General features: G+C 52.2%; 1 protein-coding gene and 1 long non-coding RNA gene across 5 annotated transcripts in view; both read right to left on the bottom strand.

Moving 5' to 3' along the window:
- Positions 1 to 2905: 2905 nt before the first annotated feature.
- The window catches only part of IFT88 (intraflagellar transport 88), a 74959-nt gene continuing 66283 nt past the window's right edge, over positions 2906 to 11581 (bottom strand). For all 4 annotated transcript variants that reach the window (XM_059903000.1, XM_059902991.1, XM_059902996.1 and 1 more), the window contains 3 exons: positions 8684 to 8750; positions 3645 to 3751; positions 2906 to 3449 (listed from right to left, as the gene is read on the bottom strand). In XM_059903000.1, the coding sequence (XP_059758983.1) occupies positions 3324 to 3449; positions 3645 to 3751; positions 8684 to 8750 (300 nt within the window). In that variant the 3' untranslated portion in view covers positions 2906 to 3323. The remainder of the gene's footprint in view (positions 3450 to 3644; positions 3752 to 8683; positions 8751 to 11581) is intronic.
- LOC132352502 (uncharacterized) lies at positions 10694 to 11556 on the bottom strand. Its single transcript, XR_009498747.1, has 3 exons — positions 11411 to 11556; positions 11116 to 11221; positions 10694 to 10882 (listed from the first exon to the last, which is right to left on the bottom strand). It is a non-coding gene; the product is annotated as an uncharacterized LOC132352502 (long non-coding RNA).

The following is an 11581-nucleotide window of genomic DNA, read 5'->3' as shown; positions in this document are numbered from 1 at the left end:
GAATGCTTAATGCTTTTTAGGTGAAGGGCTAGTGAATACGGTCATTTTACGGCAGTCATACTTGGCCAATAAAAAAAGATTGATAACAGCTGAAAGGTTTTCGAAGGTATAGAAAATACATAATTTATGGTTCCCTAAATGCTTTCCAGCTTTGGTATTTGACTGCCTTGTAAATCATTGGTTAAGCTACATTTCAGTTATGCTGTGTAGAAAAACAACACTTTTGTATGCCTTGAATAGTCTATAACTGAAGAGTTTAGGAATTGTCCTATTTACTGCTCAAAATCCCACAGAAATCTCCAATTTAAGCCATTTAAGCTATTTACAGCTTGGCGAGTAAACGTTTGTTTTTAGGTTACAAAACTTTTTTTCTGATTAGTAGATAAATTGTGTTCTTTCTGGTAAAATGGGAATAAACATATCAATACACAAACACATACTGTTTTTTTAAATTTGGTAGAAGTGTGGGACTCCTTTAGGAGACAGCAGTTTCATCCTTTGAAAGGTAAGGCGATACAGCGCCAGACCGCTCATTCTGTATATTATTCAACAAAATATCTTCTACTGTCTGATAACATGGCAACTTCCCTCTCCTCCCCTGTTACTTGGAAACGGAAGTATTTACTTCCCAACACTTTCCATTTTATATAAGATCATAAACTACTGAAAATGCTTGCCCACTTGATAGAACATAAAATTCGTTTTTGTGATGCTAAGCAGAGTTGAGAAATTGTCTTCTCAACAGGTGCAAAATGTCTGTAGTCAATTCCCCTCAAACCTGAACATATTTATGAACGTGTGAAATAAACATGCTCATAGTTAAATCCAACATCAAGACGAGTGAGAAAAGGCAACAAAATACTCAAAAGCAGCCTCGTCATGTTCCCTTGGAAGCTAACTCTTCTACAGTGTTCTCCGCTGAAGGTGCCACGGTCCCCGACCTCACGAGAGCCGTTCCTCGCCCAGCCCCTGGACCGCTCAGCCCCCCAGCGCCAGGCCGGCTGTAGCTCCCTGGCATGGGAGCCGGGTAGGGGTGGCTGCATCCACTTACCTTCCTGGGTTAACTGACGGATCCAAGCCTCCTTCCCTCCTCCGAAGATCAGGTCTCCCCACCACGAGTTGTCTATCTGTCGTCTTCTCGGGCAGCACCTGGAGGTCCCACCACGCCGGCACCTCATTCCCGCACCTTTAACACCTGTGGAGGAGCCACCCAAGACCCGGCCTCGAACTGGCTACCCCAGCTCCACCTGCTTTCCCCCATCACGTCTCAACTCTGGAAGCCTGTGCTCACCCACCGCGACCCCTGCGATCATTACTGGTAACGGCTCCCCGTCCGTCCGAGTGTGAGTGGCCCCCGACACCAGCACCTTCTCTCCGCACCTGTCCTGTAGTTGTCTGACCTCGTCTGCTGGCCCTGCCTTTTCACCAGCCACCCCACTCGAGCCCTAGTTTCCCTTCTCGTCTGGGAGTTGGTGGTTCGACGCGATCGCCACGCCCCTGCAAATACCCTGGTCCCTTGTTCCTTTTTCGCTCTGTGACATTTGCCTGGAACAACCCCACTCTGTTCCGTTCATACGGCTGGGCGTGCGCCGCATCTCAGATGGCCATTCCACACACGGGCCTGTCACACCTTCCGAGTTGTATTCTTCTCCGAGATGATTAACTTCCGTCTCCCTCCTCGGATCTCTCCTCCCCACCTCTCGCGGGCTCTGAACGCGAACGCACGTCGCTTAGCCCTGCTGCTCGCAGCCCTCCTGACTCGCAGCGCACGATTTGTTCGCCGCTTTCCCGGGGCCCTAGCGTGGCGGCACTGGCGCCCACCGCAGAAAGGCAACACCGGCCGCCGTTCAGCGCCTCCGCCACAGAGGCTGCCATCGCGCTTTCTTCTCTTCCTCACCACCCGCACGCAGGCCGCCCGCCCGCCCCAGCCAACCCCCTCCGGGCGGCGGGCCCGCTGCTCCGGAGGTTAGACCACAGCACATCACGCGCCCTCCCCGAGCGAAACCTGCCAAGGGCGCCTCCGCTGTTACCGGCAGCGTGAAGCCTCAGGCGGCGCTGGGCTCCACGAGGCCCGCCCCTGCCCCGGGCCCGGGCCCTTCACGCTCCCGCCCACCGGCGCCCAGCACCGCCCCCCCCCCCCCCCCCCGCGACGCTCGCGGGCGCTCCTCCTGCCGCGGGCACTGCTGCCCTCGAGGCACCTTCCTGCTGCTGCCACAAATGCCCCTGGAGGGCTTTCCCAGCTCACCTCCTCCACCACTGTCACTCGTGACACTCCTCCATTTCACTCCCTTCGCCGCCCTTAACAACACCCAAAGCCCATTAAAAAAATACATTGTCTCCCCCCGCCAGAATTTACGCTCTTTGAGGGCAGGGTCTTGCTGTCTTGGTCACGACCTTAGCCTCAGAATCTCGCACACACTAGCCGTTTAGTGTATTTGGTGAACGCCTGCCCCCTTAGATCTTAACCTTTTCTGTGAGCAGGGAAAGTGCTCTGATTTTGGTGTTTGCTCTCCCGCACCTAACAGAAGTGTGCATGCCGTGGAAACAATGTAAAATGAGGTGGGGGGTCCGTCCTCTCTCGTGAAGTGTTACAGACCAGCCACGTCTCCCGACTGCACAACACTGCACTCCTCTGGACGGTACCCGCCAGCCAGACATACCGTAAGAAGGATGAACGCAGTCCTGGCTTCGACCCCGCACCCCGCGTTTCAACGGGAAGCACAACTCGAGGCTGCCGGCGCTTGGGGATGCAGGCAGGGACCACGGAGAAGAGCAGGAAGGTCACGGGCTGGTGTTTTCTCTCACTACACTTTCCTGCCCCCAAACACAACTGCTTTACTAGTGTTGGAATCCCCATGAAGCAAAACTTCCAAAGCAATTTACCTTGAATAACGACTCATCAAGGGTATGTCCAAGCACAGTATTTTTAAGCTGCAAACCATGAAATCAATATAGTGTTTCCATTACTCACACTTTGTTTCAATGAAATTACAGAAAATAGCAGCACACACTGTAGTAATAAGTGAGTAATAATACTTACGTGTGTGGAGGTACTAGGTAGCGCTACAAGATCTATTTCTTACTGTGGGTCAATGTTTTCAAGAGCGTAAGTCTCTGGCCTAAAGTATTATTTTCACACGTTTTTATTCCATTAAAAGCAAAACAAAATCTAAATCCATACTCATAGAACAGAATACACTTATTTAAAGTTTTGACAGTGTGCAAAATTAAAGTTTGGGTATTTAATCCAAACTTTAACATGAGTATTATCTTGTAAGGTGATTCCTTCCCTTTAATTAATAAATAATACATTAAAATATATATTATTCTGGAAGCAAATCATCTCCTAATTCTTCATCAGCAAAATCATCCTCGTCGACTCTCTTTTTGGCTGCAGTTCTGGGTCTTTCTATTTGCGGGCCAAGCGGATCCACATAGGAGGCGTCTAGGTTTCAGAACAGATGGTTGCATTAGAGGAACAGGGAAAAACAGCAAATGTGAAACCAATGAGGCTCATCTTCAAAACTAAACAACCCAGAATGAAGAGAAATGCTCTCCCAAGTCATGTAAAACTTTTGTCTGTGCTGGAAAACCCTTAATAACGCCCAGGTGGACGCATCTGCCAGGCCCGGGCACTTGCCTAGCTCCTTGTTACTGCTGCTGTCGTAAGGCTCCTCCGTCCTGGACAGGGCTCGGAGCTGGGCGCTGAGCCGCTCGCCTCTGCTACCGGCACTACAGTTCTGGCCACCGTCTGGAAACACAGAAACAACAACACACGTGTTCAACACGCTGGGCAACATCACACTGCATTACGAATCTTAAAGTCTACTTATTTGTCAAGAAACAGGAAGGCTGTTTCATTCGACAGCCAATTTCCAAAGGATGTAATTCTTGTTTTCTGAAATTTAAAAGAAATCTCTTGTTGGGAACCTATAATATAGTCAAAGCATCACTCAAGAGTAGGCTTTAGGGGCTTCCCTGGTGGCGCAGTGGTTGAGAATCTACCTGCCAATGCAGGGGACACGGGTTCGAGCCCTGGCCTGGGAAGATCCCACATGCCGCGGAGCAACTAGGCCCGTGAGCCACAACTACTGAGCCTGCGCGTCTGGAGCCTGTGCTCCGCAACAAGAGAGGCCGTGATGGTGAGAGGCCCGCGCACCGCGATTAAGAGTGGTCCCCACTTGCCTCAACTAGAGAAAGCCCTCGCACAGAAACGAAGACTCAACACAGTCATAAATAAATAAATAAATAAATAAAAGAACGTGAATTTAAAAAAAAAAAAAAAAGTCATGTACCACAATGTTCATTGCAGCACTATTTACAATAGCCAAGACATGGAAGCAACCTAAATGTCCATTGACAGATGAATGGATAAAGAAGATGTGGCACATATATACAATGGAATAATACTCAGCCATAAAAAGGAATGAAATTGGGTTATTTGTAGTGAGGTGGATGGACCTAGAGTCCGTCATACACAGTGAAGTCAGAAAGAAAAAAAAAAAAAAAAAAAGAGTAGGCTTTATGCAGACCCTTCCCACCATGTGCTTGGAGACACTGGCGAACACCCCCTGGCGCGGAGCAGGGCAGCGGGTGGGGGGAAGGGGCTGGGCCGTCGCCCGCGTGGAGCCTGGGAGCCACCAGAGGCCTGGGCAGGTGAGGAGCGGGAGAGGCTGGGCGAGCCTGGCCCAGGCACCGCCCCCCCAACTCTCTTCACATGCCTGGAGAACGCATACAGAAGGGGTCTGATGTGCCCGGCACAGGAGGATAGATTCTGGCCCAATTTAAGGAAAAACCTTAAAAGGATTATAGAGTCCAAATATGGAATGGAAATAGTGCATAAGAGACGTTCACACCCAAGACAGAATAAAAATTAGACTGAAAAACGCAATAAACCATTAAGTATCACACACGGTAAACGACCACAATTTTAACACGAAACCTTCATAACCCAGTACACGGAGTCAGTCAGCAAACCTGCTGTCCCCCAAGGGCAGACGGGGCCGCAGGAGAGGCCACCCGTCCGGCTCCCGGCCTCGGGAACACGCTGTCCCTCTCACCCCCCATCCCCGCAGACGCTACGGGGCGGCCATGTGGACCCTGAACTCGTGGAGCTCAGCTCTGCCTGTGCACATGGATTTGATTTAATTGTTTTTCTCAACCGATGTTTTGGCACCGAGCTGTTCAAACCTGAAGCCAAAATTTTGCATTTAAGGGTAATGCATTTTTTATTTCAAGTACTTAAAACAAGTTCATTTCATTTTAAGCTTATTCTGTAAAAAACAAACTAAAGTACTGAAAATCCTGCAAAGCTCTAAAGCAAACGCTGCTGCTTCCTAGTGTGATTTGTGTAAGTGATAATAATAACACACTGTTTGGCCAGCACCGGCGTGTGCAGGCGGGTCTCACACCACCTCCCGGGGGGAACCCCCTGTGGGTGACGGAGCCCGGAGGCTGGGTGACCAGAGACTGCCACATACGTGAACGTGGGTTTGGTGGTAGTAGTGGCGGTGACCTTTTACATACACGAGGCTGCATGTAATCTGCATTCTCTCCTTTGAGATACAGCAGTGGTTCTCCAGGTGTGGTCCCAGGACCAGCAGCAGCAGCTGGGACCTGGTCAGAAACACAGGGCCCCGGGCCCGTCACTGGGGATGGGGGCTCGGGTCTGTTTTAACCAGCCTTCCCAGTGACTCTGCTACACACTCAAATCTGAGGACCCCTCGTGAGGAAGGGCGCTGAGGTTAATCAGCAAATTAACAGAGAGGCCAGGCTGCAGTGAGACCAGTCTGATGCACAAAAGAAGAACAGTTTTCAAGGGCCCTCAGGCATTTCAGAAACAGTCATGTTATACAAACGAATAACTATGATGACATGTTTCCTATGGTGTTCTCTCCTAGGCAACACTTTTAAAAACCTAGTTGTAGGCACTGCACTTAATTTTAACACATCATACTTAACCAGCTCCAGGCTGGCCTCACCTGGATCCATATAGAAAACTGTCCCTTTCCCCTATTTGAGCTGCGGGTCTCGTCCAGACAGAGCGCCAGAGAGTGCCGGGCTGAGACGTGCGCCGCTGGGTCTCCCGGGGCAGAGGTGGAAGGTGGTGGGCCCCGGGCACCCTTCAACACGCAGGTCGTGCTGGGAGCTCCTCCAGAGGCCCGAGGGATGGCCAGCGACCTCGGCCCACGGGGGGCTGCGGGGGGCGGGGAGGGGACGCTGCCCAGGGCGCTCCGGGGGGCTGCGAGGCGAAGCAAGGAGGAAGCCCGGCGGGCTCAGACCCCAAAGCTGGGCGGGCCGGCCCCCGGCCTGGGCGAGCTGGAGGCGGACCGAGAGCCAGGCTCCGGGGACAGGGAGGGGCCCTGGGAGGAAGTGGGGTGTTGGCGATGATGGGAAACGAGGAACAAAAGGGCAAGTGTAGAGAGAGAGAGGCAAGCCCCCCGGGAGCCGGGAGCTGCTTTAAACCCGCCCCAGAGCCAGGCCCACAACCCCTGGCCTGCAAGGCCCGCGGCCAGAGCTTTGGCTCCAAGAAGCGTGTTTGTGCCCCAGGACTGCCTGTTTGTGCTGGGCTGCAACGCGCTGGATGGGAGAAAGGAAAACTTACTAAGAGAGAAACGGCAGTGGCGGGGAGGCTGGCCCAGGAGGCGCCCTCCTCTGCGCGAGGTGGCACCTGGGAGGCGGGCCGGGGGCCACTCTCTGGGTGGACACCGTCCTCCGGGCTCCGGCTCAGCACCGGCAGCTCTCAGGACACCTCGCTCGGAGGGCTGGAGTCTCCCAAGTGGACCCTGAACGTGAGGACCCCCGGGGGCCTCAGCGACACTTCACAAGCCCACGGTGACCAGGGCAGGCCCTGCGGACCGAGGGCAGGCTTGGTGATGGGTGTGCGTTAGGGACCGCTTGGCTACTCTGAGCTCAAGGTTTTCAGCAGGATGTGGAGGACCCTTAGACGGTGCTGCGTCTGGTCCTGGAACTCAGTAAGTAACTGACGCTTCCCTGGGGGTTGCTCCTTCAAGGGGCGCGCAGGTCAAGGGCTCGCGCCTCGGCCGCCTGGCGGGCTTCCTAAGGGCAGGCGAGCGAGAGCGGCGGGCTGCCCGGACCCTCCCCGAGGTGCTTCCACGCTTTTGGTAGACGCAGGCCCATAGCCCCTCAACGACAATCCAAATTCCAAAGAGATCTAAAGCCAGCTTTCCAGGCAGCAACACAACTTCACGTCAAGAATAAAACCTGACTTGACCTGCAGCTATTCTGGGCCATTACTTATCCTTAGTGTGAATATTCACGCTGCACTGAAGTAGTGAGACTCCTTTGACTCGGAGATGCTCCCCAGGGGAGGTACAGGGTACGTGGCTAATGCACCACAATACATACTTCTCTAAACTCCGCAAAATGCTGAATTCCACCGCAGGTGGCCCCGCTGGACAAGGGACGGAGAGCTGCCGGGACAGGTCTCCAGACCAGGACCTGGATGGAGGGCCACCCACACGCGTGGGGCGGGGAGGGGCAGAGGGGGGGAGATGAGGGGCGGCCCTGGCACACGCAGGACCCAGGCTCAGGGCCGCCCTGCCAACTTCGCAAGCTCTGGGTGATGGTCCCTGGGACCAGGGACCCAGGCCAGGACTGGGGGTTCTGCTGGAGCAGCGGGACTGACCCTCGGAGAATCCAGGCGTCCCGCTGGACCAGGCACCGCACTGGCTGTCAGCGCCTGGGCGCACCTAGAGAGCAGAGCTCCGCCCTCGAGGATGGTCTCCGTCCCAGCCGCGTCCCCACCCCTGCCAGGCAGCGCCCTCAACAGATCAGGGCTCGTGTGTCTTTCCAAGTAGATCCTGACTTCCTTGAGGGCAGGGGCCCCGTCTCATTCGTCCCCACGTCCTCGGCACCCAGCGTGCATCCAATAAATGAACGAATGAAAGGAAGGCCTCCCTAAACCGAGGGTCGCATTTCTCTTTGTCGTGACTCCTGACCACAGACAGACACAACAGGATGAAGTCGGGTCCTGTCTGCACGACGGTGCTATTTGTGGACATGATACGGATCCCAATTTAGCATTTGTTTTTCTAATTAGTCTCTTTAAAACCATCCATTTTCCCCTAAATATAACTTCTACTATCCCCTGAAGTAGAGACAGAAGGTAGATTTTGTTGATGGGGAAAAAGGGGAGGAAAACTTAACAAACCTTCTTATTAAGTAACAATGTCCCCAGCAGTCAGAGAATCGCCCAAAGCGACAGCATTTGCGTGGCTGGTCCAGAGACGTGCAGTGGCCACGGCTGGGACCACAGCCATGCCACCCAGTGCCCAGACCGGCACCACTTCTACACTACAAGTGTAAAGGTCTGTCAGCATCCTGTAAGACGACCCCAGGTCCCATGGCGCCTCCTTACAACGTACATCTAAAACATGTGACACAGTAAAACCCACTAGTATGGACACCTGTGATAATCTATCCAATGTGAACTGTCTATTCATCAATTAGCAGAAACAGGTCCGTTTATTCAGGAACCAACACCCACTAACACCTACACTCAATTACACAGCAGGCTGATGCTCACAAAAGTAGAGTAGGTGAGGTTTTACTGTGTATAAAACAAACAAACAGGACATTTTCAGATGACTTCAAGGTGCTTCTAGAAGCCCATGTACTAGAAATCTGTCAACCGGCACCTCCGGGGGGCAGAGACACTCACCACTGCCAGCGCTCCCGTCTCTCCTGCCGCGGGGACCCCCGCTGCCGTCCCTGCCAGACTTGGTGCGCTAAAGCAAGAAGGCGACACGTTAGAAAGGACATACTGGACGTCAGCTGTACTGTAATGAAAACAGGAATAAATGATAGTCCTTCAAGGTCAACAATAACCAAGAACCGATTTCTAAAACACACGTTAAACTGTGCGTCCCTTAGGCCTTACCGCCCTGCCTCCCGAGGCTGGGCTCACTGGGAGCGGCCCCTGAGTCGGCCCCGCAGGAGGAAGGCCCGGGCTGCCTTGTAAGTAAGGGGGAAACCCTGAGAAGGGCAACCAGTCCTACAGACACGCGAACGGCACTCAGGCCTCAAAGTGCAGGGTCGTCCTTGCTTCTGCAAACAACTTAAAAACCAAGTATTTCCCAGATGTGAAAGCTCAGGTCTTAAACGCAGTAGCTGAAGGGGTGGAGGGAGAAGGGGACCTTGCAAATGGGCTATTTCTGCTTTAGCCCCACTTGACATGATTAAAGGACAACAGGGTTTTGAAAGTCAACTTCCACAATAAAGGCACTGTTAAATCTCACAAAGTACCTAAGATCTGCCCAACAGTCTACTTTCTTAGACACCAACTCACCCTTAAGACATGAGAATTATCTTCAAACTGTGACATTCTTAGGTTTATTTTTACATTGAACGGTCACGCTGTGCTGTGCCTAAGTTAGAGCTTTTGATTAAACGCTGACTCCAGGCTCTTGTATGAATAATGGTTTGTTTGGAGAAGAGGGTAGTCAGTGAGCAGACACAGACGGCTTTTGACAACTATTTACAATTGGATTGAAATTTCTTAACACAGATTGGTATCTTATTTAGATCTTCAATAACGTAAACATAATTTCATCATTAATTCAAAGGACACCATTTATTCCCCCAACCCCGACAACTCCCCAAATATTTATAAATTATCAGGTCACGGATGGGATTACTGACATTGTAGTCTCCTAGGAAGAAAAAACAATTTTTTTCAATGATTCAAGACTCATTTCTGTAGAGATACAGATGTAGAGAAACAAATGTATGGACACCAAGTGGGGGAAAGTGGCAGGGGGGTGGGGTGGTGGTGGGATGAATTGGGAGATTGGGATTGACATGTATACACTAATATGTATAAAACAGATAACTAATAAGAACCTACTGTATAAAAAATAAATAAAATAAAATTCAAAAAAAAAAGACTCATTTCTGTAAAATGAAACACTCTCCTAAAACTTAGGACCTTCAAATATATATAAACATGCTTGAGTTTTTTCTATTAAAAAGAAATCTCCCCAGAACTCCATCTCTCCCTCTGCCTTCACAAACAAAAGAAAATCTAAAAATGATGCAACAAAATATTTTAATATCTCTAATCAGATTTTATTTCAGAACTTGGTTTTCATCTATCCATAGATTAATAATTGCCAGCGTATCTATAAGACCTAGACAATGAATGATAAAATAATTACACTCATAAAGACAAATGTCCATATAACTTGAAACTTTTTTCCAAATCAAATGTGGGAAAAGATCTAAGAAACTGTAAGCTTAGCACAGGACAACCTAGGAAAGTGAGCACGTGCGGCGATGACCGTGGCCCCGTCACACTGTCCTTGCGCCCGTCTAGAACCTTCCCATGCTTTGGCTCTCACCCGCCTTTGCCTAAGTCACCCCGTCACGCCCTTGCTTTTTTCCAGCCTGGAAGCCCCCTGCCATGGCAAGCACGTCTGCATCAAGACCCCCAGGTCCCCGCGTGGCCTGCTTCGCCCCCGGGAGAACCCAGAGCCGGCTGACTCAGCCGAGCCCCATGGACCCGAGTGGACCGGCACCCGCCGTGGGCTCAGACTCCGTCTTCCTGGGCCCGGGACCGCACGCCCCCTCCCCGGTGTGGCCTCCTCCTCGTGGGCTCGTCCCCCGGCTCCACCGGCTCCTCCGGCCAGCCCCCCTCACTCCCCGAGGCCCCCGCGACTCCACTCACTCGTCTGTGGGCGGAGGTCAGGGTTCTCGTCCTCTTCCACCCATTTGCCACTGGAAATCAATAAACCCCACCGTCATCAGTCTTGTGTCCCCATCGCCACAGCAGCCGAAGCAGCAAGTCCGCGTGGAGGTTACAGAGACGGCAATGTCACAAGTGAGACCAGAACGTTTACCAGCACATAGGCTTGATCAGGTTCTAAGTTTAAAGCAATGTGACCTGTGGAGACTCGGCCAAGTCTTCTCTCAGACCATCCACCCACAGAGGCCGGGTCGCGGGGCCTTCAGGGGACAGAAGGAAGGGGAGCCCTCAAAGGGTCAGGCCCCGCCACCGCCCCCGGAGCCCCGGGAACTAAAGGGACAGGGAGGGGATGACCGAGCGGGGCTCTGTCACGCAGGGTGGAAAGGTCAAAGTGTCCACTACATTCACACCATGTCCGTGAGGGTCTCGGGGAGGGATGCTTCGGCCGCGTGACTGGAGGGGGTCAAGGTGAGGTCCAGTTTGGGGGAACCTTCTGGAGAAAGAGAACTTGAAACTCTGAAAATAAAGTAGGCACAACAATAACAACTTATTGAGAGGGGCCGGTGCAAACAGCAAATGCCGGGGGCGGACCACAGGCCCAGGGACACAGGCGCACTGCAGTGTCACATTTTGTTCTCAGCAGGAGACACTGCCGCCTTCTCAGAGTTTCAACACCTCATAAAGTTCCCAGGAATCCGGACTCACTTGCAGGGGCGTGAGGTACGGAAGCGGGACTGACAGAAGATTCTCATCATGGCAACACTGACACGTCAAACAGCCACAGGAAGGGGCAAAAAACGACACAGGCCTGCCTTTGCTGACATGGGAAGCTGCCCAGGTTATCTTCCTAAGTGAGGGGAAAACTCAGGTCACAAG

This window comes from Balaenoptera ricei, chromosome 18, assembly GCF_028023285.1.
Source record: "Balaenoptera ricei isolate mBalRic1 chromosome 18, mBalRic1.hap2, whole genome shotgun sequence".
Lineage (NCBI taxonomy): Eukaryota > Metazoa > Chordata > Mammalia > Artiodactyla > Balaenopteridae > Balaenoptera > Balaenoptera ricei.
The sequence above is the reverse complement of the archived record's forward strand: the minus strand, read 5'-3'. Positions and strand labels throughout refer to the sequence as shown.